A 21615-nucleotide genomic window follows, 5' to 3' on the forward strand; every position below is an offset into this window, starting at 1 on the left:
CCATGTCTGTGCCTTGTTTCCTCCTTTGTCATATAAAGGAGATGTCCCCCTTGGGGCCTTATCCAAGGCCATGTTATCCCCATGTGTATGTATGGACCCACCTCGAAGCATCAAAATAACTCCCCCCGGCAGGTGCTCACAGCTGTGGCTCACGAAGACACCTTATTCCCTCCATCGGGAAACATGGGGCCCCCGACTATAAGCCTGCACGATACCAACATACATCTCTGTAGGAAAACAAATAACAGCTCTGTATCCAGACCTTTTCAAATTCTCACTGGCAGAAATGGCCTTATGTTCCATAATAGCTGTATTTATAGGGCTTTGGTTTTTGCTAAGAGTCCTGCAATCCCCGAACATCACTAGATTTGCGCCGTTTGGCCGCTGGCCTGAGAGAGCTCGGGAGGGTGGAATGACAGGTGCTGAATTTTAAATCGGGGACATCAGATCAACGACACAATCTTTGAATTGTGTGCTGTGAGTTTCTCTATCTTTCGTTAAACAAGGCAGAACTCCCCTTGGCTGTAACTTTCCATGTTTTACTGACAATTGGGGGGGTAGGGTGAATATTTGGGGGAGGGGGCTTTTCAAGCACCCACCATAATACTTGGGGACTAAGAAATTAAAAGGATCCTCTAGAGAACACTAAATTCAGAGCAGCCCGAGGCTACCTCCTTAAAGATTCTGCCCAATTGCCAGGGCAGTTTTGATATCCAGTTGCTAAAGATCAGACATTTAGTGTAAGAAAGTCTGTTAGCTATGATGCTCATAAAGAAGTACAGAGTGCAAACCAGAACCACCAGAAAAAGTCTGAACAAGAGGGAAAAATCACTAACCTGCCAGTTTCCTCTCAGAGCCCTGACAGTGCAGCTCTGTAACGGGTATTTTTTTTTCCCCACACAAAACATGTAATAAGGCTACTGTAGAGAGGGCCATTTGATTGTATAAACCACAGCAAATCTCTGCCCTTCTGCCTCCCCTAAGAGAACTGGCTGCGGAACTTCTCCTGGAGCAATCAGAACTTCCTGTCCTTGTTTGACTTTGTACCTGGACAGAAGAATCTATTTCTTTGCCCTAATGATGTATCATCCTAGCCTTGCCGTTACGTTCAGAAGGGGATGACATGGGTTAGCCTTTCGCAGCTAGACAGTGATTGGGCCTGACACCTCTGCAATGCCAGGACCAAACAGAGGCCCCTGCCTCAGCTCCCTCCTTCCCTAACACCTCCACACTGTCCAGAATTCTATCCAGGGCATGAAAGCTGCAGGCTGTGGCCTGCCCACCGCATTCCCAAGCAAACCTGGAGAGGGGACATTACCAGCGAATTCCGGACAGGGCATGGCAGAGCATGGCTGAAACCAATGCCCAAGTGGGTCCCTGTGCTCGCGAGTGGAGGACCCCTGGAGCCTCACTCAGCCTGGGACAGCAAAGCTCCTGTCCCAGCCTCAGCACTCCTCAGCAGTGAGCCCTTAGACCTCAGATCTCTCAGGGACTATTAAGAGTTTTAAAAGAAATCATTAGTGTAAAGCTTCTTGAACAGAGCCTGGCATACAGGGTGAATTTTAGGTATCTCTTTAAGCAGATCTCCCACACTAATGCACAATTTGAGAATCCCTGTCCCTGGGGAATTTATCAATACCCGCCAAGGAAGGCTTCTATCCCCTGCCCTTTTAGGGACCAAATAAAGTGGAGAATGAAACTCCTGTAGTTACTTTGCTCCAGTGTCTGGCACTGGAAAAAGCAACATTCAGGAAGGGGTTCCAGGCAATGTCCCCTTCCCAGCTCTTTCTCGGTGGTGGGCTGGACAGTGAGGTGTCGCGATTTAGCCCCCCGATTCTGAATGCAGGGTTGCAGGTTATTTTTAGAGCGTGGCTGGGTGGGGAGCAATCTTTTCAATCCCGTTGGAAATGCTGCTTTAGCACTCATCACACTATTCCATTTGGAATGAACTTGTGATGCACCCAGAAAGATTTGGGCACTGCAGTTACGGGGATCTTCTAGAAATAATCTATGGGAAACGCGACCTTGACGAAGACAAACAAGCCTAGATAGATAGATAGATAGCTGATAGATAGACAGATAGATAGGTTTGTCATCAAATTTTATGTCCCTCCAAGAGATTAGCTTACGCATAGACGGCTACTGACTTTAGGAGAGAAATATTCACACACAAATAGCGAGAGGACAGATAGGGGCTGGGTTGGCCCCTTCTATGAGGGATGAGCAGTCTCCCCAAATCAAAACCAATAAATTGGGGTCTGGGAGAAATCAGGGAAGCAGCTTCTGTTCTCTTTATCGATGAGTAGGGTGATGCTTCAAATAGCCTTGGTTCCCTGGTTTTCAGGAACAAACCTTAAGAAAGCCGCAGAGGACTCACGCCATGACCTAATCAACGGAGAGCCTTCAGACAGGTCAGGGTTATACTCCTGCCCACGGGACTGATGCACAAAGGAAGTGACTCCCTTCGGAGAGGGGGAGTAAAGAATGGTTTGACCACAGTAGCGATGAGTTCCACAATTTTTGATGAGCAGAGGTTGAGCCTGCCTGTGAGCAGCACATGTGGAGGGAGGACTGGCTGCTGGTCCCATCCTAGGTCCCCAGCGCCTCTCCTTCCCCTTCTGTCTTCCCCCAGGGCGCTTGTCTGAAAACTTCCACAGCCTTCTCCACTAGCTGTTCTGCACGGGGAGCGAGTTCTGTCCACCAGACATGACTCGGTCTGTTTCATGAGGTCCATCTCCAAGCTGTTGAACTGTGACAAGAACATTTCTGAGAGGCCCCTTGAACAGTCACCCAAACTAGTTTTTGTCAGTGTTGAAAGACCCCATTTTGTCATCAAATAGCACCTTCGCCAAATCCCCAGGTGGTAAGGATTTTGTGCGATGTGGAGCCAGGCAGCCTCGTTCAGAGAGAGCCAGGCTTGATCAAAACCAGCCACAGTCATCCCTACGGACATGGGAGACATTCACATCACTGGCAAACAGCGTCTCCCTGTTCAGCTCACCTTAAGGGATCTCTAACTGGAGCCTATTGATGGAGCAGATTATTCAACAGTGTCAGTCAGGTTTGAAGGCTTCTGTTGCTTCAAAAGTTGCTTTTATGTATTTTTAAAAATTATTTGACTCCCTGAGTCTAGATTAGTGAATAAATTCAGTATTAACTGACTGTGGAGGGGGTGCAAAGTGACAAATGTCAATACATAGATCAACTGGGGGAAGATACGAGAGTTTGGGAGTGCCTCTTTACTACAGCCTGAATTGGGAAGGGGGAGCACTGGCCTGGAAGTTTGGAAACCCAAACATTAGTGGCTGTTCTGTGCCTTTTCTAGGACATCCCAAGCCCCCTCCAGCTTGGGAAGACTCTCCCAGGCATGCTCCACACCTGAATAGAAGCAGGTTGATTGCACGTGGATTTTATGTTCTCTTTACTTGTTCATCTCTCCAACCAGACTCCAAGCTCCTTGAGGGCAGGGCTTTGGCTGTTCATCTCTGTATCCCTGACCCCTGATATCAAGCCTAGCACACAGTAGACCTTCAACATGTATATGTGTATAACAGGATGTTAAGGGGAATTCTACCTGTGACCCCAAGACAGTATCAGTCATATTCCAAAGGAGGTGCCAAACAGTGCAGAATTCACAAAGGCCAGGCTTACACAACCCATACCCTCCACCCACATGGAAGATAATGGAAGATATGAATCAGTCAGGAGACTGGAAGTTGGAAGAGGGTTTGTGGCAAGAAGTGATTCCTCTCCCAAAGGACAGGGTGGGGGATCCTGCCCTCACCACTAGCCCAGTGAACAAACCAGAACTGCTCAGCTAACATGCGGGCCTCACACTTGGGAAATGTGATGGGCAAAGGGATGATGGAAGCATCTGAGCCAACAGAGTTGAGAACTCTGTTTGGGAGGTAACTGGATGTCAAGGTTTTGGAGGACAGAGGGTGTGTGAGTGTTTCTCATGGACCCAGCAAGAGAAGGAGAATTGGCTTGGGATTATTTTAGATCCTATTTTTTAAAAAGCTACCTACAGTGGTGAACAGATGCCAGCAGAGAGAATCTGGAAGTATTGTCGTATAACCAGGGGCTGAGGGATTATTAATAAGCAGGAGGTGAGTGCATGTCAAGGGAAATTTAGCTGAGACTGGCTGGTGATAGAGGGAGTGGCAGGGTAGTCCAAAAACCCCATGAAAATACCTACAGGAGAAAAGCCAGTATTAAATACCCAGGTAGGATTGTGTACTTAATGTAAAACTTTCCTGTGTGCCTTTCCTCTTTCCTTCCCTGGTTTCCAACCCTGGATGGCTCAGAAAACATGGTTAGCAAGTTGGAGAAGTCCAAGTAGAAGCACAAAGTAGAGAGAGAAAGGAGAAGACAATCTTGCCCCTTACCCACCCTGCAAACGTCTCATCTGGGGAAGGGGAGAGATCAGCCAGGTTTAGAGTTTTGACTATTGATTGGACTGGGTGTTTTAGTTATTAGTGAGAGGATCTTGTATTTCCCAAAAGTGACAAGAAGTGTCATAGCATTGTCCCATGTTCACCATTGCTATGGGAAAAACCAGTCTGGCTCAATAAGCTAAAAGGGATGGTGGACACAAAAATATAGTTGCCTTATGACTATTTTCCATTTCTTGGGCTTGTTTAGCATAGCAGTTACATATGAATGAATGTTAAATGACTTCTAAGTTCACATCCAATTCTAAAACTCAGTGATGCTTTTAGGTAGCTGCCTACTGGGCAAGGGTCACCCATTTGAGACCCTGTACTCCAGGGTCTCCTCAAGGCCTTCCCATCTGCCCTACCCTTGTCCCCAAATACTCTGGAAGTACAAGACAAGCTCAGGTGCTCTACCAATCAGCGTAAGAGCCTGTTGGCCCCAAGTCCAACCCAAGACCCATGAGTTTAGGGTATAGTTCTAAGCTCTGCAAGTTTGATTGGCTCCAGGGTATTTGTGACATACAGAAGTATCTCTGGTTATCAAATAGTTGTAATCTTTTTGGAAGCTGTAAACCACACCACCCTCAGGAAATCCCAGGACTGGGGAACCCATGCTCCGAGCTCATCCTTGGCATTTCCCCGGATGTTCCAAGTGACCACTCTCTTAAAGACATCAGAGGAGCAGGTTGCAATCCAGGCACCCCAGTGCAGTCATGGCCTGCAGAGAAAGCCAGGCTAGGACTCCAGAGATTAATCCTTGCACACAAGAGCCTTGGTCAGTCTACCAACCATCCTGAGTTTGTTTCCTTATATAGTCCATGATTCTTAATCAAGTCTGCACAGCAGAATAACCCATGGAGCTTTTCATAAAGATGCACTTGCTTGGAACATGTCCTAGGAGATGAAGTTCAGTTGGTGAGAAGGAGGCTCAGGCATCTGCCTTTTTGAAAGCCCCACTGGTGATTTTCCTATGTGTTCCTGTTTAAGTACAGAATGAGATGACGCATCAGACCCCTTCCATCTGTAAGAACCTGGGATGTTCTGGCAAGCATTCAGAAGGCAGTGCAAGAGTGTTGACCTGGAGTTCTTTTATTTGACTCCAAACTAATGCAGTCAAAATAGACCCTTACATCCAAACTGCCTGTCAGTTCAGTCTTGCATTTCGTTGCCTCCCACTCCCAGGCACCCTTCAAGACTCCAGGAAAATGACAAAAAAGGTAAAGTGACATGACCTGCAAGGGATGACCCGAAAATCCAGGCAGCACAACCCGTAGTCATCCAGGAGGCACAGGATAAAGCATAAAGTAAGGTGGTTACAGGTGTGGACTCTATGTCAAACTTGGTAACTGCAACTTTGGGCAAGTCATGTAACCTCTCTGCACCCTTATTTCCTCACCCATAGAATGAAAATAATTCTGCCAGCCTCACAGGATGGTAGTTGGGCATGAGTGGTGCCTGTCCTGTCATGTAGCGGACCCCCAGTAATTGCCAGGTATTATTGTGTTTATTCTTGTCATCATCGTCATTTCCTAGAGGGATTGTTCTGCCTGATCGTAGCTGACAAGGAAGAAATACAGAGCACAGAAAACCTGTCCTGGCTTTGCTAGGTATACTTATTTTCCTTTAGAGTGGGGCAGGGAGTGAAGTTTATGCTACTTTTATAAAACTGGCATTTTTACCTAGAATGGGCTCCTAGAAGGTTCTCTCTCCCCTTACCCTGAATCCCTGGCTGTAGTTGGCATTCCTGGAAACCCCTTGGCAGTCACACATGCCACAGGGTGATCTACCTAGGATATGAACGTACTCAAAACAACTCGGCAGAGAGGGTGGGTGCAGATCTGCTAGCTCAACTGCTCTGAGAGCAGAGTAGAACAGCAGAAGTTTGATTCTACTTTTCATGTATTCTGTGAAGATTGTAAGGTGATGGTGGAGTCATTAGGGTATTTAGTCCTGAGAACAGAGCTCTGATGACCTTCAGTCAGACTACCATGGCCCTGAGTTGTTTGTTGTGAGACCTCACTGAGGAAAGAACAGTTCCTTGGAGAGGCACCGGATGTTGGAGCTGTGGTTCTAGGTTAGTGCTTCACCCTCAGCCTAGGGATTCATCTGGGGACCCCACAGAGCGTGCTTCCTCCCCTCAAAGGGCAGCCGGCGTGGCTAACAGAACTCTCCCACACTTCTGGTGGAGAGAGGGGAAGTTCCCAGGCTGCCCTGTGCCCACAGTGGCACCTGGCCCATCCCACCCCAGAACCCATCAGGAACCCCCACCCCCACACACTCACCTGCCAACATTTAATAGCCCAATTCTAGGGTCTCACTCTGTGTTGGGAAAATTACGGAAACACCTTGAAACGTGTGTATAAAACATTATAATTTCACATGTCTATGGATGAAGGACTATGAGCCTCTTTGTATTTAAAAAACAAAAGGAATCCAGAATAAATACTATTGGTGTCTGGTGCAATATGAAGAAGTAGCCTGGGGAGTTTCATTGATTCTTTCTGCTTTAATTAAAGGAGTAATTTGAGGAGTTTCACCGCCTTCAAGAGATACTGAAGAAGAAATTCCATGAAGACCCCAATCTAAGAATGGAACCAAAACAAAGTATTTTAGAACAATAGAGCAGTTTAGGAAGTCACTGTTTTTAAAGAAACTCTTACCTAAACCAGAAGTCTGCAGTCTCCCATAAATGTCTAAAGCAGAGATGACGAAGAGGTTTAACTTGAAGGCCACCTCGTATTAGCTGGCATGACCCCTGGGAGCAACGGTGTTGAGAAGGATTCTGAGCCTTATCAGGCCCATTAGGAACTCACCTGCATCAATTGCCAGCGTGTGGAACAACCCGGCACCAGGCGGGCAGTGTTGGAGTGCATTTCTGGGGCGACTTCTTTACAAATCCTAGTGTAAAGAAACAGTGTGTTTAGAGTGTTTTGTTTGAAAGGTTTTCTAACACTCAGCCCTTCCTTTTCTCCAGGAGTTATATCATCAGTCCTATGACTGTGTCTGTGTCATGTTTGCCTCCATCCCGGATTTCAAGGAGTTTTACACGGAATCCGACGTGAACAAGGAGGGCCTGGAGTGCCTCCGGCTCCTGAACGAGATCATTGCCGACTTTGACGATGTAGGTCCTGAGAGCTCCGGGAAAGGCAGGGGCAGGCCCATCCCACACCTTAGGATTTCTGGGGCCACACAGTTGAAGTTGGTTTGATGTCACGTATCTTAAAACTTGCCCTTTGGCCTAATTCTGGTGGCTGGCATCGGAGCCTTTTGCTCTGTTTAGGTCCCTGACTAATTTGGGAAAGTAAAATATATTTTATTTAAGACTGGTAGGAACAGCTACCAAATTCATTAAATAAATAAAATATATAACCATTATGCTTGTGGATTTTCTAGAAAGGCTTGAACTCCAGGGAAAATGTTTTTCTATCCCTTTATATATAAAAAATAATGAATACGTTTATTATAGTAGATGATCAGCGTGTCTGGGCATAGTTCAAGTTCTGTGTCAGAAGCCAGCATGCACTGTGCATGGATAACAGTCTTTGTCACCGAGAAAGCAATATGTATGGAGGAGCATCCAGCATTTGTTGGAAGGGACAAAAATTATGTTTTAGAATCTGAAATAGGTGTTAATTTTCAACTTTCAATATTCTGTCTACATGGAGAAGGATGTATTTTGTCTTCTGGTAAGAACAAATGCACTTCTGGTTTTAAGGCTATTGGCAGCTACACCATTCTTATCATCATTGTACAAATATAGGAAAATTGACCTCCATGAATATGTGTTCCTCATGCTTCATGGAACTCTGAAATACAGGGATGAAATTATGTAATAGGATTGTCCCAGGCGGCCTTTTGAATAAGACACTCATGGGACATACATGTTTCTCTACCAGCACCATCGTCCCCATGAGAGTGAATATAGAAAATCATGGTGAAGCAAGACAAAGCCAGTGCCTTCCGTGCTACATCAAGCACACAGTGAGAATCAGTGGCACTCGCTCCCAGCAAAATAAGCGTTTCCCAAGTGGGAGTGTGACAGTCCTCTCTCAGGCTGGACTCACTCATGGATATGTGATATGGGGCTTTTTTTCCATGTATCTTAAATTTTCTGACTTGAAATCCTGAAAGAATCTCCTCCAAAAGCAGGAGTAGCAAAAAAAGGGCAAGAAAATGCCAAGATCTCTTGTCAGCGACATTAATTTGAGCCCTGCCCCTCTGAGCAGATACAGAACCTTCCCGAGTTTCCGTCACTTGCCTTCCTCACTGCTTCCACACACTTCATGCTCTTATTTTTTACCTTTCCTCCAGCCCATCCCCAAGGCCTAAATATTGGATTGGGGATAGTGGAGTAGGAACACCTTTATCCCCTCCACCTCAAGCTGTCGGAGGTCAAAAGTCAGTTCCCAGCGCTAAATCGCTCTGACCTAGTTTCAGTGAAACCCAGAGTCAGGAGATGTGCTGGAATCCATTACTACTCGCAGCGTAATACCGCCTGGTTCCTTCGCTGCCACGTTGGAAAGGTAATCCGTGTTAATTGGGGGTACATCATTAGACCGTATCCTTCCAAGGACACCTCTATGGAATGCATGGAGCTCTCTCTGTTCACAGAGCCAGGGTCCAAGGGTACAGTAAGCAGCAGGCGAAACAGGTCACTATGACCAACATGCGAGGGTGTCTCTAAAGCGCCCGGCTTCGGGTTGGCATCCGTCTGAGTAACTGAATGCGTGTCATTGCTTCGCAGCTGTTGTCCAAGCCCAAGTTCAGTGGCGTTGAGAAAATCAAGACCATCGGCAGCACGTACATGGCGGCCACGGGTCTGAGCGCCGTGCCCAGCCAGGAGCACGCCCAGGTACGGACATGTCGGCCACACCGGGGCCCCCCACGGCCCATCCCTGGGGGCAGAACAGCCATTCGCTGACCCTAAACTGAACTGGGTGCACAACCTACTGCTCAGGGAGTGAAAGGGGGGATTCCGGAGCTTCCAGGGGTCTGAGAGTCTGTTCACAGAACTTCCTCCAGCGAACAGGGCAAGGAAAAACCAGTCGGTAGTTGCTTGATGCCAGATAAATATACAAAAATAGTGGAAGATTAGGGCTGTTTGTTTAAGGAGAGTCATAAGGAATGGCTGGCTGCCTGTCTTTTGAGTAAAAACGATGTGGTCAACAAACAAGTTGGTCTCAGAGAAATTTGGCTGAAAAAGTGGTTTGGGCAAAATGGAGTTATCTTTAATCACTAGGGTTTTGTGAGAGTTTTCTGTTGTGTTTTGTTTTAGTGGATGTGTGTGTATCTAGATATCATTGTGCAACCTGTTGGGAATTTTGATGGCATCTATAAACTATGCACTTTTTCCTCTCAGAAAAGTGGGCTCTCTGTGCTGAGTTCAGCATGAGGGAACAGAACTTACCATAACACAGCCCTCTGTGGGCAGGCAGATCCCCCAGAAGAGAGGAAGGGCTGAGCCCCATATGCTCAGCTCCCTCTCCCACAGCCAACACTCAGATGAACCACACCTGTTCCCGTGGGAAGGAGGAAGAGAGGGGACAGAGAGGTGGCAGGTTGCTCCGACAGAGCCCCCGCCCCCAGGAACCTCAGGAGAGAACTGCTCCCCCTTTTTCTTTCATCGTATAAATGCACAAAGAACAAACATGAAGGTCTAACTCAAGGTGGGATCTGCCATCGCGTCTGGTTCTTATTTCTTTTCCTCTCTGTGTGCTTTCCTGGAAGCATGTGTGCATGTCATGTTCACCGTCCAGGTTAGAGCAGACGCCAAGCCCTGTGTTGTACCCCCCAGAGCCCCGGCAGGGTGCCTGGTGCATACGAGATCTCACACATTTGTTAAATGAATCATGATCTGGTATGTGCCCACACTGCCTCTCTGGGCAGCGTTTAGCTTCCTTCACTCTGTTTTACAAACCTGCTACTCCCAAGGCAAACACTCTAGGTTTTTGTTCCCTAACATTTTCAAATACTTACTAAATGCCTCCTGAGCGTTTACAAATAGGAGGTAGGTGGTAGTACCCTGTCCCCATTTGACAGATGGAGAAACTGAGGCACCTGAGCAGTTAGGTAACTTGCTCAAGGTTATATGCTAGAGCTGGGGTACACGGCAGCCTCTGGGGTGGCCTCGACTCTCCTCTCCTTACCCTGCACCTGTACCAGCACCCCCAAACCCACCATGTGCCTCACCATGCTGCACGTTTCCGTCTACACCTTTCACTTCTCACTGCTGCCATCCCAACTTGCAAGCCCACCCTTTGAACGGCATCCTGTGCCTTCTGCTCTCGTCGGCCGTAACCAGAACACTTACCTTCGTAATCATCCTTGAACAGCTTTCTTAGTACCAGTCGCCTGGTTAATAAATGACAGGTTTTATTTTCTTGGCAACGTTGAAAATGTGGGACCTTCAAATGAGATTGCTCATTTATTACTACAATAGTTCATGTTTCGGCACTTCAGCCTCCTTAGATGTAAAATGGCGATTACAACCATTTCACAAGGCTGTTGTGAAAATTACATTTAACACCTTAAATACTTAATAGAATCCCGGGACACTAGAGGTAATAAAAATGCTGCTAATGATGATAATAATACAGTTTGTGGTTTGTACGCTGTTTTGCATATTGGGACCAGTGAACAGATATTAGTGCTTTTTGACATGAATGAAATGTGCTATGTCATCATACCCAGGCCAAGAATTTTCACTCAGTATGAGCTATTTTTAATTAGAGCATTAATTCAGAATCTTGATAAGGCCATCCTGAAAATATTTTGAAATACAGTGAAGGTATTCTGAAAGGAAGTTCTGTTACATTTGATTAGGGGGAAAATATCATGCTGGATAAATATAAATGCTGATATTATTTTTCTAAGAAATCACTGCCACTTTTGCCTCTGTAGCCTGCCTGAAATCAGCTTTAAGACTTTGTTTCTCTAGTTATTAAGCACAATGCTTTCTATTTGTTGTTGACCCAAATATTTAGTTTGGCAACCAAAAATATTCATTTTGCAAAATATATTGGGTTTCCCCAGGATTAATGTGTTTTTCTAAAATCCAAAAAAGAAGCAAAGTCATTTGGAGAACAGCCTTTTGAAATTCAGCTTTTATTTGTAATTGTCTTGGCATTTTTTACTTGGAGTAGCAGCAGACTTATCGGTTGGGGAAATAAATGCCCAGTGAGGGTAGAGCTTTTGTGCTTCCTTTGTTTTGCTACACTGGGTTCCAATTTTAAATTTAAAGACAACACAGCTAAACGGTTGCCTTGTGTGTACGGATTGGTTATAGTTTGTGAAAGAAGCAGGCATTTGTCAAGAAATGAAATATTAAATTGAGCCTGGCCTTGCATTCTACCCCACTTCCCATAATTTCAAGAATATACAGACCCTGATGAGTGATGCTCTACAGAGGAGTTTGTTGGTGGAAATAGGGACCTTACCCTCCTTAGCACCCCTTCACTCGACCCTCAGGACCTCAGCCCCACAGGGTCACCCCGCCCCCACTGCCCCATCCATGTCCTTCAGACTTTTGAGTGGCGATAACTTTCTTGCAGTTACAGATATGTTTTCTTTGACTTGTAGAATTTTTTTTAAAGACATTTCTGTGAAAAACTATAATATCCAGCTTCTCCTAAAGAATTGGTACATCATCTACCTGATCTTCCTTCCCAGTGACAACATGGTAGCCGCTGCTCCACCTGGACTTGGCGTATTCTCCCCAATTTACCACAGTCCCCACCACTCCCTACTGCCTCAACCTAAGGGGCATTGCAGGCCCTATCAGTAGAAGAAGTCCATCCTCTATTCCCTAATCTGTAATAGGATTATCTCTGGTATTAGCAATCATGCAAATGGTTTTGATCTTTCTCAGACCAATTTTACCAATAGCTTCAACAAGGCCAAAGCTAATTACAGGGTTGCAAACTTGAGTTCAAACCCATGTTTTGATTATCTTTCTGCTATGATAAGGCACATCTCCATCTCTTACTCAGAATTTCAAATAAATTGACATCCACTGATAGCAACACTTGGAAAGAAAATAACTCATGGGGCTAAAGCAAATAGTGAAAGAGGAAAAGGGCAGACAAGCAGGAGGTGGAGGGGGGATTTTATTCTTCATCAAAGTATGAGCACTAATGCCCGTTTCTCTTTTTTTAAGCACTTGTGCTGTTGTCCTGTTTTTTTATTTCTTATTGATCCAGACAGCTTGGATGCTGGGCTGGAGTCTCTGGGTTGGGGATTGTCACCAACTTCTTGGCACCAACTCTTGACATTTCCCTGCTCGCATCCTGTGCCCCACAGAGAAACCCCTGCTGCTGGCAGCAGCATTTCTCCACTTTTCTGCTCCTCCATCCCCCAGACCAGATCCTCTCCTTCCCCTGTTCTGAAGCTCCCAGCTGGATGAGACCAGCCCGTGGGATTCCTGCACCATCTCACCCGGTGCATTAGCAAAGCCAAGCCCTCTCTCCGATCAACCGATGAACAACGGCATCTCCTGTCCACATCCTCCAACTCCGGGTAACCACCCCATGTCTGCTGTGTGGGGCTTTATGTAGCTGCTCGCCCATCCAGCAGACACTCTCTTACCTCAGGAGCCACGTGCTGGGTACTTGCTGTGACTGCCCCTCGGTAGCCACCCTAGAGTTTACAGGCTGGGAAGGACGCATGTGTAGACGGCACAAACGGCATCAGGTGAGCGGGTGGGGTCTGGGAGCTCCAGTGGGTCACAGCCCAGTGCCCCAGAGAGGGAGCCACGGGGCCCTCTGGGATCTGCCACCGCCGAGTCATAGTAGCTGAAATGGACATTGAAACCAACAGTAAATAGAAAACAGTTCAGGTCTCAGCTGAAATGGAAAGCAATTTCCCGAGGCCAATGCCACGTACTTTTGTACAAATACGAGCGCTCTAGTGTTGTACTATAAGTAGAGAAAAGTTTCCTCCCACTTTCACGCTATTAACAGGTAGCTGAAACTGCAGGTGTTTAATTCTTCCTGGCTATATCTGCTGAGGATCTCAAAGACACTTAAGACATCAGACACCTTAGGTTGCTGTCAAGCTCTAAACCAGTGGCGGATACTTAATTTGAGGAAAAGGATAAGGGGCCAAAGTAGTGCATGAAGCAACTTCTTACTGGCATTTTCCTCCAGGATGCCTCTCAGGTTAGGCAGAGTGAAATGCTTCTCTAAATGATCATGGGGGACACTACCCAGGGGGTGCTAGCCATCGGAAGCCACGGGCCTTGATTCCATGTACTTCCTAAAACAACCAGTTCACCCACTGGCTGAGTTTGGGTTTCTCCAAAGTACCCTTGGATAAGGATTTGAGAGCAGGGGATTTATTTGGAGGAGAAGTGAAACAAGAGAGGGAGGAGAGAGAAAGAGGTGTGCAATAACAACGATAACAAGCAGGTTCACTGTGGGAAGCTGGAGTGCAACCCCACAGGGGACTCTCTGGACACCATGTAAGACGTGCCTTGGAGTGGCTTCTCCAGGGAGCAAGGAGCCAGGGTGCTTGTCTGAGGCTCTCCCACAATGGGTGTGGGTCCCTCCTGGCTCCATGACCCCCCAGGACTGCAGCCTGCCCTGCGGCTGAGCCAGTGCCAGGGCAGAGAACCACCTTGGTGAAGGGGTCTCCAGGGTGGGCAGGGCCCTGCAGCCTCCGAAGTGTCGGGAGTGCAGGACAGTTTGTATAAAAAGACAGAGCCAACATCAGGCGGAGCAGAGTGGAGGAGGGCTGGGGCCGGAGCCCGGCTGCGGCAGCTCCCCTCTTCTCAAAGGGGAGTGGGGACAACAACAGAAGACCCAAAGGGGCTGGAAAATGGAGAAGAAATAGTCAGGGAAGTAACCTCTCAGGGCTTCCACGTAGCCACACATAAAATTGGGAGGACAGTCTTCTTCCCTTTTGCTTGAGAACTCACAGGAAACAAAATAGGAGATGTTTAGGCATTGCTCCCCCAAATGCTGTTTTCCCCCATTACAAGCCTTACTTGAATTCATTTGAGACTTTTAAAGACTGAATCAAAGATACACGATTTGAAAGCAGGTGGTGTTAAATCTGATATAGTAGACGTATGAGGTCTGTATTGAAGCTTTATGAAGTGTTTTAATAATTTTTCTCTTAAATATCAGCAGAAGTGGATGAGATGCCACCTATCCCTAATAGCGAACACGTCTTCACAACACAAACTGTCCCATCTGTTTCCAGGTAGTACAATCAGGGCGCCGTGTCCGTGACTTACCCACTTGGGAATGCTGTGACTCTCAGAATGTGGGCCCCGAGAAAGGAAGGAGGGGAATAAACTCCTGATACAGGAAGTTTATGTGTAGGATATCAAATGATTTTGTGGTTAAATTTATTTCATTCATCATGTATTAAAGTTTCATCTGTTTCAGGCCTTCTGCTGGGCACTGAAGTCCTTGTGGTATGTGTGTGTGTGTGTGTGTGTGTGTGGATTGTGTGGTTTTTGCTGTTAGGCGGAGGAGACTCCTATAACAAATTTCTCCATCTCAATGTCCTCCTGTACCGACAGCCTGTCACTCACACACCATCCAGGTGGGAGGTGGGAGGGAGCCTTCCCGGGCATTCATTCAGGGATACGGGCTTCGCTCTCCTCAGGCCTCAGAGTCCCCAGCAGACCCCCTGCACATCGCTGCAGGAAAGGGAGGGAGGGAGAGCAGTTGCAGTTGCATGGTGGGGTGGGGAAGTCGGTGGGCCCAGGAAATGTCCGGGAAGGCCGGGCAGTGGGGCCCAGCCGTGCGTGCAGGAGGAGAGGGGAACCAGTGTGGGGAGCAGGGCTGGGCTGTGGTGTGCTGCGGAAACAGACCATTTGAATGACTTCCCCGGGCCTCTCAGCTAGGATGTGCCGGCTTCCGAAATCCAACCCAGGATTTTGGTTCGGATCTCTGGAAATGTAAGCTTAGGAGTCCGTGGCAGGCTGTTTCAAATGTAAGGCCGAAGTGCCATGGTTCCTCTCCCATATTCTCCCAGAAGTTTAGCATCCCAGAACCATAATTCTGGAAAATTTGTCCAAACGAACTTGATTTTCTCAAGTGTCAGGTGATCAGAGGCCACTCCTCCTGTAGCCACCCCTTCTATGACTTAAACTTCAAGCTTTATGTATATCAAGCTGGGGAGACAGATTGAAAATGAAAATCAAACTGTCAAAAATAGATCCTGATTCCGAGGCTGAAACAAAATCATCCACACAGTTTTCAGCATGACATTGTCGATGTTTCTTCTGTTGGTTTGCTGGCAACTGAACCATGTTCTCCAGGCAAAATGCCCCCCAGGCGCTGCAGACATCCCTGCCAAGGGCTGTCTTGCTCACTGCTTCCGTCCTTTTCCCCTTCCCTGAGGGCTCCCTGCTCCTGTCTCTCTCGGCAGCATCCGCTGACTCGGAGCCATCCTGACGACGGGGCGGCCCTGCCCTCGGTCTCAGCTGCGCTCTGTCTCCTCAGTGTGCCCGGGACCACTCGCTTTCCCGTGAACTGCCCCCCACCTGCTAACCCTGCGGGGCAACTGGGACTGCCAAACGGTCTACCAGGCTGCCGACAATTCGGGTCTCCACCAACGTCTACATTGGGGAGCCTTCAAAACAAAAATTATAAATATAATCATTTTAATTATTTGCCAACATGTTTCTTGAGGGCCGATACCAGCAGCCCCCACGGAGACAGCGGCTTGGTCCTTGCCCATCCATTTAGGGAGCTGAGTCTGCCGCACAAACGTACGTGAGTGATTTAAACCCAGCGCTGTCAGAGTCCTGAGGACAAACAGATAAATGCTGACAGGCAGAGATAATGGAACTGGCATTTTAGTCAAAGGAAACAGCATGAAGAGGAGGAACTGAGGCCCTATGTCATGCAGAATGGCTGGGGGTTGGGGTGCCCCAGTGAGATAACTGAACGTGAATTAGAAGACCGGCCGATGTGAAGGATGATTCCAGAAAGCAGGCTACACAGAGTCCTGAAACTTCAGCTAAGGAGCTCACGCAGCTAAGGAAAACTGAACACTTCAAAGCAGATGGGTAACGAGGGTGATTTATTAAGCACGGCAGAATGTGCTGCCTGTATCAATTCATTTCCCTTTAACTGCCACCTTGTGAGGCGAGTAATCGTCCCATTTCCCAACTGAGGAAGCTGAGGCTCCAAGAACCTAAGTGCCTTGGCCACACAGCTGTTGGTTGCAGAACCTGGAGCTGAACCCAAAAGCCTGGGCAGCTACTTAGTGAACTTGTAGCTTTCTGGCAAGTAGTGTCTTAGTGTGGACAGTGATCCTAGGAAAAGGTGAATGAGAAAAGCTTGTCAGTGGGAGATGGAGTTGGGAGCCAGAGGATCGGATGGAGTGCCATCTGAACCTCAGCCTTCCAGTTTAAGGGATTTGGAACCACTGACAGAAGCAGGAGAGTCGCGAATAAGAGTGGCCTTGTGGGAGAGCTGATGATGACTTTAGCTGAGATAGACAAGTCTGCATTTGCACTGAGGCATCCGAGGGGAATTTTCAGTCACCCATGTGGCTGGTGGTTAGTTGCACAGCCATTCATCAACAAATCTTGGTTATCATTCTCCATGAGCTAAATATTGATCTATTAGACTCATCATCCAATGCACCTGACACCATTTTATCAGCAGGAAAGTCAAGGAAAACTGCTTACCTATTCATCTGCATTATTATGTATACTTTAAGTCTCTCTTGTGAAGTTTACAATAATTAACACAATGCAATAATATTTTAAAGTTAGTGAATAGACTAGAGTGGAAGGAACATGAAAAAATAAGATGGAAGCAAAGATAAGGGTGATGCCTAAAATGCAAACAGCAAGGTCCTAAACACTTCGGAGGAATCTCCGCAGTGGAAGAGGCAAGTTGGCAGCGTTGTTAAGACCGTGGGCCCCCGGTCGGACAGTCTGGCTGGGAAGCCTGGCTGTGCCACTTACCCAAGGTGGTAACCTCTCTGTGTTTCCCGTTCTCCATCTGCACAGGAGGAATAAAAATGGGAGTTCAGAGGAGTCATTGTGAGGATTCAATCCACCTGTCCATCCACTATTGCTATTTTCTGTTCCGTAATTTCCAGCAGCCAAAATAAAGAGGAAAACAAGTTCGGTGTTCAGTATTCACAAGATATAATCAAATCATTTCCTCATTAATATATTCAAAAGCCAGTGTGAGTCAGGATGGAGTTCGGTGCTCCACTGGGCCCCTAACCCAAACCCTAACAAGTAGGCCCTCATGAAGATGAGGATGGTTCTGAAGTAACATCCCACTAGTAAGTGTTTTAAAATGATGGTGGGGAGAATGTTTGCTAAATTGTCCCTTAATGTGTATTTTAATAGCATATATTCTGTGGTGGAGAGAGGGAGAATGGTGGAAGTCCATCTTGATCCGAGTTTTAGTGATTCTAGAGGAATGCGCAGATGGCCTAGAAAGTAGGCAGCTTTCCATAAATATTTTTTCTTGCCTCTGAGTTTTGGTATCAACACTGGGAAGTTGTGAGTTCGAGTCATGTTTCCCATTAGGTACCTGAAAGTCAGGTGTCCTGAGCCTCTAGGTGAGGGCAGATCTTCCTGGCGTCACACCCAGCTCACCTGGGAGAGCACCGGGATCCTCTTCAGACACTGAGACATCTGACCAGGTCTCCTGACCTTGACAGCAGACAGTGAAGGAGTCTCCAGGCAGGAGAACAAGATGTGCCTTAGCACTTCCCGATCCCTTGCCAAGCCAGAAAACAAATGGGAATTTGAACATCAAAAGTTTTCCAGGAGAGAGTACAGTGCTGGGCATATAGCAAGTGCTCAATAAATATTTACGGATGAAGGGAAGGAAAGGAAGAAAGAGAGGGAGAACAAGAAAGGAAGAGGATCTTATCAATTTTAGTCCCCTCTTCCCCCAAATTAGCTCAGTTGTTACCAGACAACCATTTGGCTCATAAGACCATCTCAGTAAACACATGTCTACTTTAAGCAATGTTCCTTGCTGGTGAAAGTTCCAAAACAAACAGCTTGCAAAATGTGTTCTGGGTAACAGAATGGGTCGGCTTGCTGTGTACCTAGAGGTCAGTTAAATATTTGGAGATACTGCACGGAAATTATTCCAGTCATGGGAGAAAGAACTGCTTCATACCGCCATCAAATATTTATCAAAAGTTCAGTTATAAGGCCTGTTCGAATTGAATTGACTTCTTCTAGAGACCGAACATATTTTTTCTCTAGGATTTACTAAGCCCAAATGAGTTATTGATGTAGGATTTAAGCTCCTCGCCCAGAACTCACTCTCTTCTTATCACTGAGGTCACTTAAAACCTCCAGTTTAAACCTGCTGTGTGAAAACAGATTGGATGATAATTTTTCAGGGAGGGAGGCTTGTTTGCTGCACCTTGGTTCAGCAAAAAGCAAACCATCTCTCCTGTGGCAAATTTGTCCTCCTTACTAGGACAGTAGTAATTTTTACTGCACAGTATTCTGCTGTTGATTTAAAAGCTCATGCTCCCCGTTAAGGAGCAGGACGTTTTTCAGCTGACTGCACAAACCTCCAAGTCATGTTTTCCGTGAAAGCCAGAAGGCAAGAAATATTAGGGAGCTAGGATAGAAAAGCATAGCTGTTCTTAAGAAATGACATTTTGCATTTCAATCAAAGTCAGCTGAAGGTCTACTTCATAGTTCTAATTTTTAAGTTGTTTTTTCATCCACAATTTTATGTTGAAGGTTTATGGCAATGCTACTGTTTCTTTCATCTACTGCTGGAATGTTATAACTCACCTAAAGGAAGAGGAGAATCTTTTCCTGTTACCCAGAAATTTAATTCCTCATCTCCATTCAAGTTTATACTATTCAGTGCAGTGGTCCTCATCCATGGGTAACTTTGCCCCATGGGGGACATTTGGCAATGCCTGGAGATATTTTGGTTGTCACGACTGACAGGATGGGGGTGTAGGGTGGGGATGCTACTGGTCAGGGGACAGGGATGCTGCTGAATACCCAACAGTTCACAAGAAGTCCTCCACAACCAAAAACTACCAGGCCCAAATGTCGGCAGTGCCCAGGGGAGAAACCCTGATTTAATTCCGTACCATCCTTCTCCTTAAGAAGAGACTGTGTGCATTAGTTGTCATTTTGCTTTTCCCTTTAGCTGCCACCTTGATTTTCTCCATTTCCGTCATCTTCAATAAGTGTTTATATCAACCACTGTCTCCCTTTTCCTGGTCACAATCCCTGCTGCACCCCTGAGGGTTGGTTGTCATCCTCACCCTCACGGAGAATGTTCCCAGGGTCTCCAGCCCCCTCCCCTTTGCAGTGTGCAGGAGACGCTTCTTGGTCTCTGACTGAGCTCCCTCTGCGACTAAGGGGATTAAACACTCACCCCAGAAGCACAGTTGGCACCCAGGGCAGTCCCACATCCTATTTGCCCTAGTCTCCCCCATTGCCCAGTGTCTGGACTTCTCTTCCCTCTACCCATTTCCTAACAGAGGCATCCCCCGGGCTCAGCGTACTGGCGTTCGGTTTCCTTTTCTTCCCTGGAGCCCCCACCCGTGTATCACACACGTTAATGACCATTCCCGGGCAGAAGAGGCCCACGTGCGCATCAGCAGTGACCCTCCTCCAAGGCTCAAGTGTCCTTTGACGTGCCTACCGGCCTTTTCCTCTTGGTAATTTCCTTGGTTATCCAGCCCTTTCCTCCCGCTGCCAACCTAAGGGCAGTCATCCAGTAAGCTCGTGTTTATTGAGTGCTTCTCTTGGGCAGGCACTTTCTCATATTGTGGCGACACAAGATGAATCAAACATGGTCTGTACCCTCGTGGAGCTCACAAACCAGTGAGGGAGACAGCGTTGAAAGGAAACGCAGCCTTGACTGATTTCAGGGCTAAAATAGATGTTCACACCAGTGACAAGAGAAGCCCAGGTGGCTCAGCTGGGACAGCATTTCAACTGAGCCCTGAAGGGGCTGGTCTCCAAACATTTTTGGTGCATCAGATCATTAAGTATTTTTTTTCTGGGGGGGTTGAGGGGGTGGAATGAGCCTTTGCAACATGTAAATTAATTTTATAAGTGATATACATGTACTAATAAAGAATCTATAAAATATCAGAATATAAAAATAAAAGAGGAAAAAGCCAATCCGGAGGCGGGGCACGATGGCAGACTGGTGAGCTGTAAGTTTTAGTTACTCCTCCAGGAAAGTAGGTAAAAAGCCAGGAACTGCGTGGACTGGACACCACAGAGCAATCTGACTTTGGGCATACTTCATACAACACTCATGAAAACATGGAACTGCTGAGATCAGCGAAATCTGTAAGTTTTTGCGGCCAGGGGACCCGCGCCCCTCCCTGCCAGGCTCACTCCCGTGGGAGGAGGGGCTGTCAGCTCCGGGAAGGAGAAGGGAGAAGTGCAGTGGCTGCTCTTATCGGAAACTCATTCTACTGATTCAAACTCCAACCATAGATAGACTGAGACCAGACACCAGAGACTCTGAGAGCAGCCAGCCCAGCAGAGAGGAGACAGGCATAGAAAAAAAAAAACACGAAAAACTCCAAAATAAAAGCGGAAGATTTTTGGAGTTCTGGTGAACATAGAAGGGGGAAGGGCAGAGCTCAAGCCCGAGCTCAGGCCCTGAGGCGCATATGCAAATCCCGAAGAAAAGCTGATCTCTCTGCCCTGTGGACCTTTCCTTAATGACCCTGGTTGCTTCGTCTATTAGCATTTCAATAACCCATTAGATCTCTGAGGAGGGCCGTTTTTTTTTTTTTTTTTTTAATCCTTTTTTCTTTTTCTAAAACAATTACTCTAAGAAGCCCAATACAGAAAGCTTCAAAGAATTGCAATTTGGGCACGTCAACTCAAGAGCAGAACTAAGAGAGCTCTGAGACAAAAGGCAATAATCCAGTGGCTGAGAAAATTCAATAAACAACACAACTTCCCAAGAAAAGGGGGGTGTCCACTCACAGCCACCATCCTGGTGGACAGGAAACACTCCTGCCCATCGCCAGCCCCATAGCCCAGAGCTGCCCCAGACAACCCAGTGTGACGGACGTGCTTCAAATAACAGGCACACACCACAAAACTGGGCGTGGACATTAGCCTTCCCTGCAACCTCAGCTGAATGTCCCAGAACTGGGAAGGTGGAGCAGTGTGAATTAAAGAAGCCCCATTCAGCCATCATTTGAGCAGACTGGGAGCCTCCCTACACAGCCC

General features: G+C 47.0%; 1 protein-coding gene across 2 annotated transcripts in view; it reads left to right on the top strand.

Moving 5' to 3' along the window:
* Positions 1 to 21615, top strand: part of ADCY2 (adenylate cyclase 2) — a 510848-nt gene that overhangs the window by 471535 nt on the left and 17698 nt on the right. For both annotated transcript variants that reach the window (XR_005210959.1, XM_037799254.1), the window contains exons 21-22: positions 7411 to 7557; positions 9181 to 9288. Coding sequence is in view for 1 of the 2 variants with exons in the window: in XM_037799254.1 (XP_037655182.1) it covers positions 7411 to 7557; positions 9181 to 9288 (255 nt within the window). In the remaining variant the exon portion in view is untranslated. Of the gene's footprint in view, positions 1 to 7410; positions 7558 to 9180; positions 9289 to 21615 lie in introns of those variants that run through there.

Source organism: Choloepus didactylus, chromosome 11, assembly GCF_015220235.1.
Source record: "Choloepus didactylus isolate mChoDid1 chromosome 11, mChoDid1.pri, whole genome shotgun sequence".
NCBI classification, from domain to species: domain Eukaryota; kingdom Metazoa; phylum Chordata; class Mammalia; order Pilosa; family Megalonychidae; genus Choloepus; species Choloepus didactylus.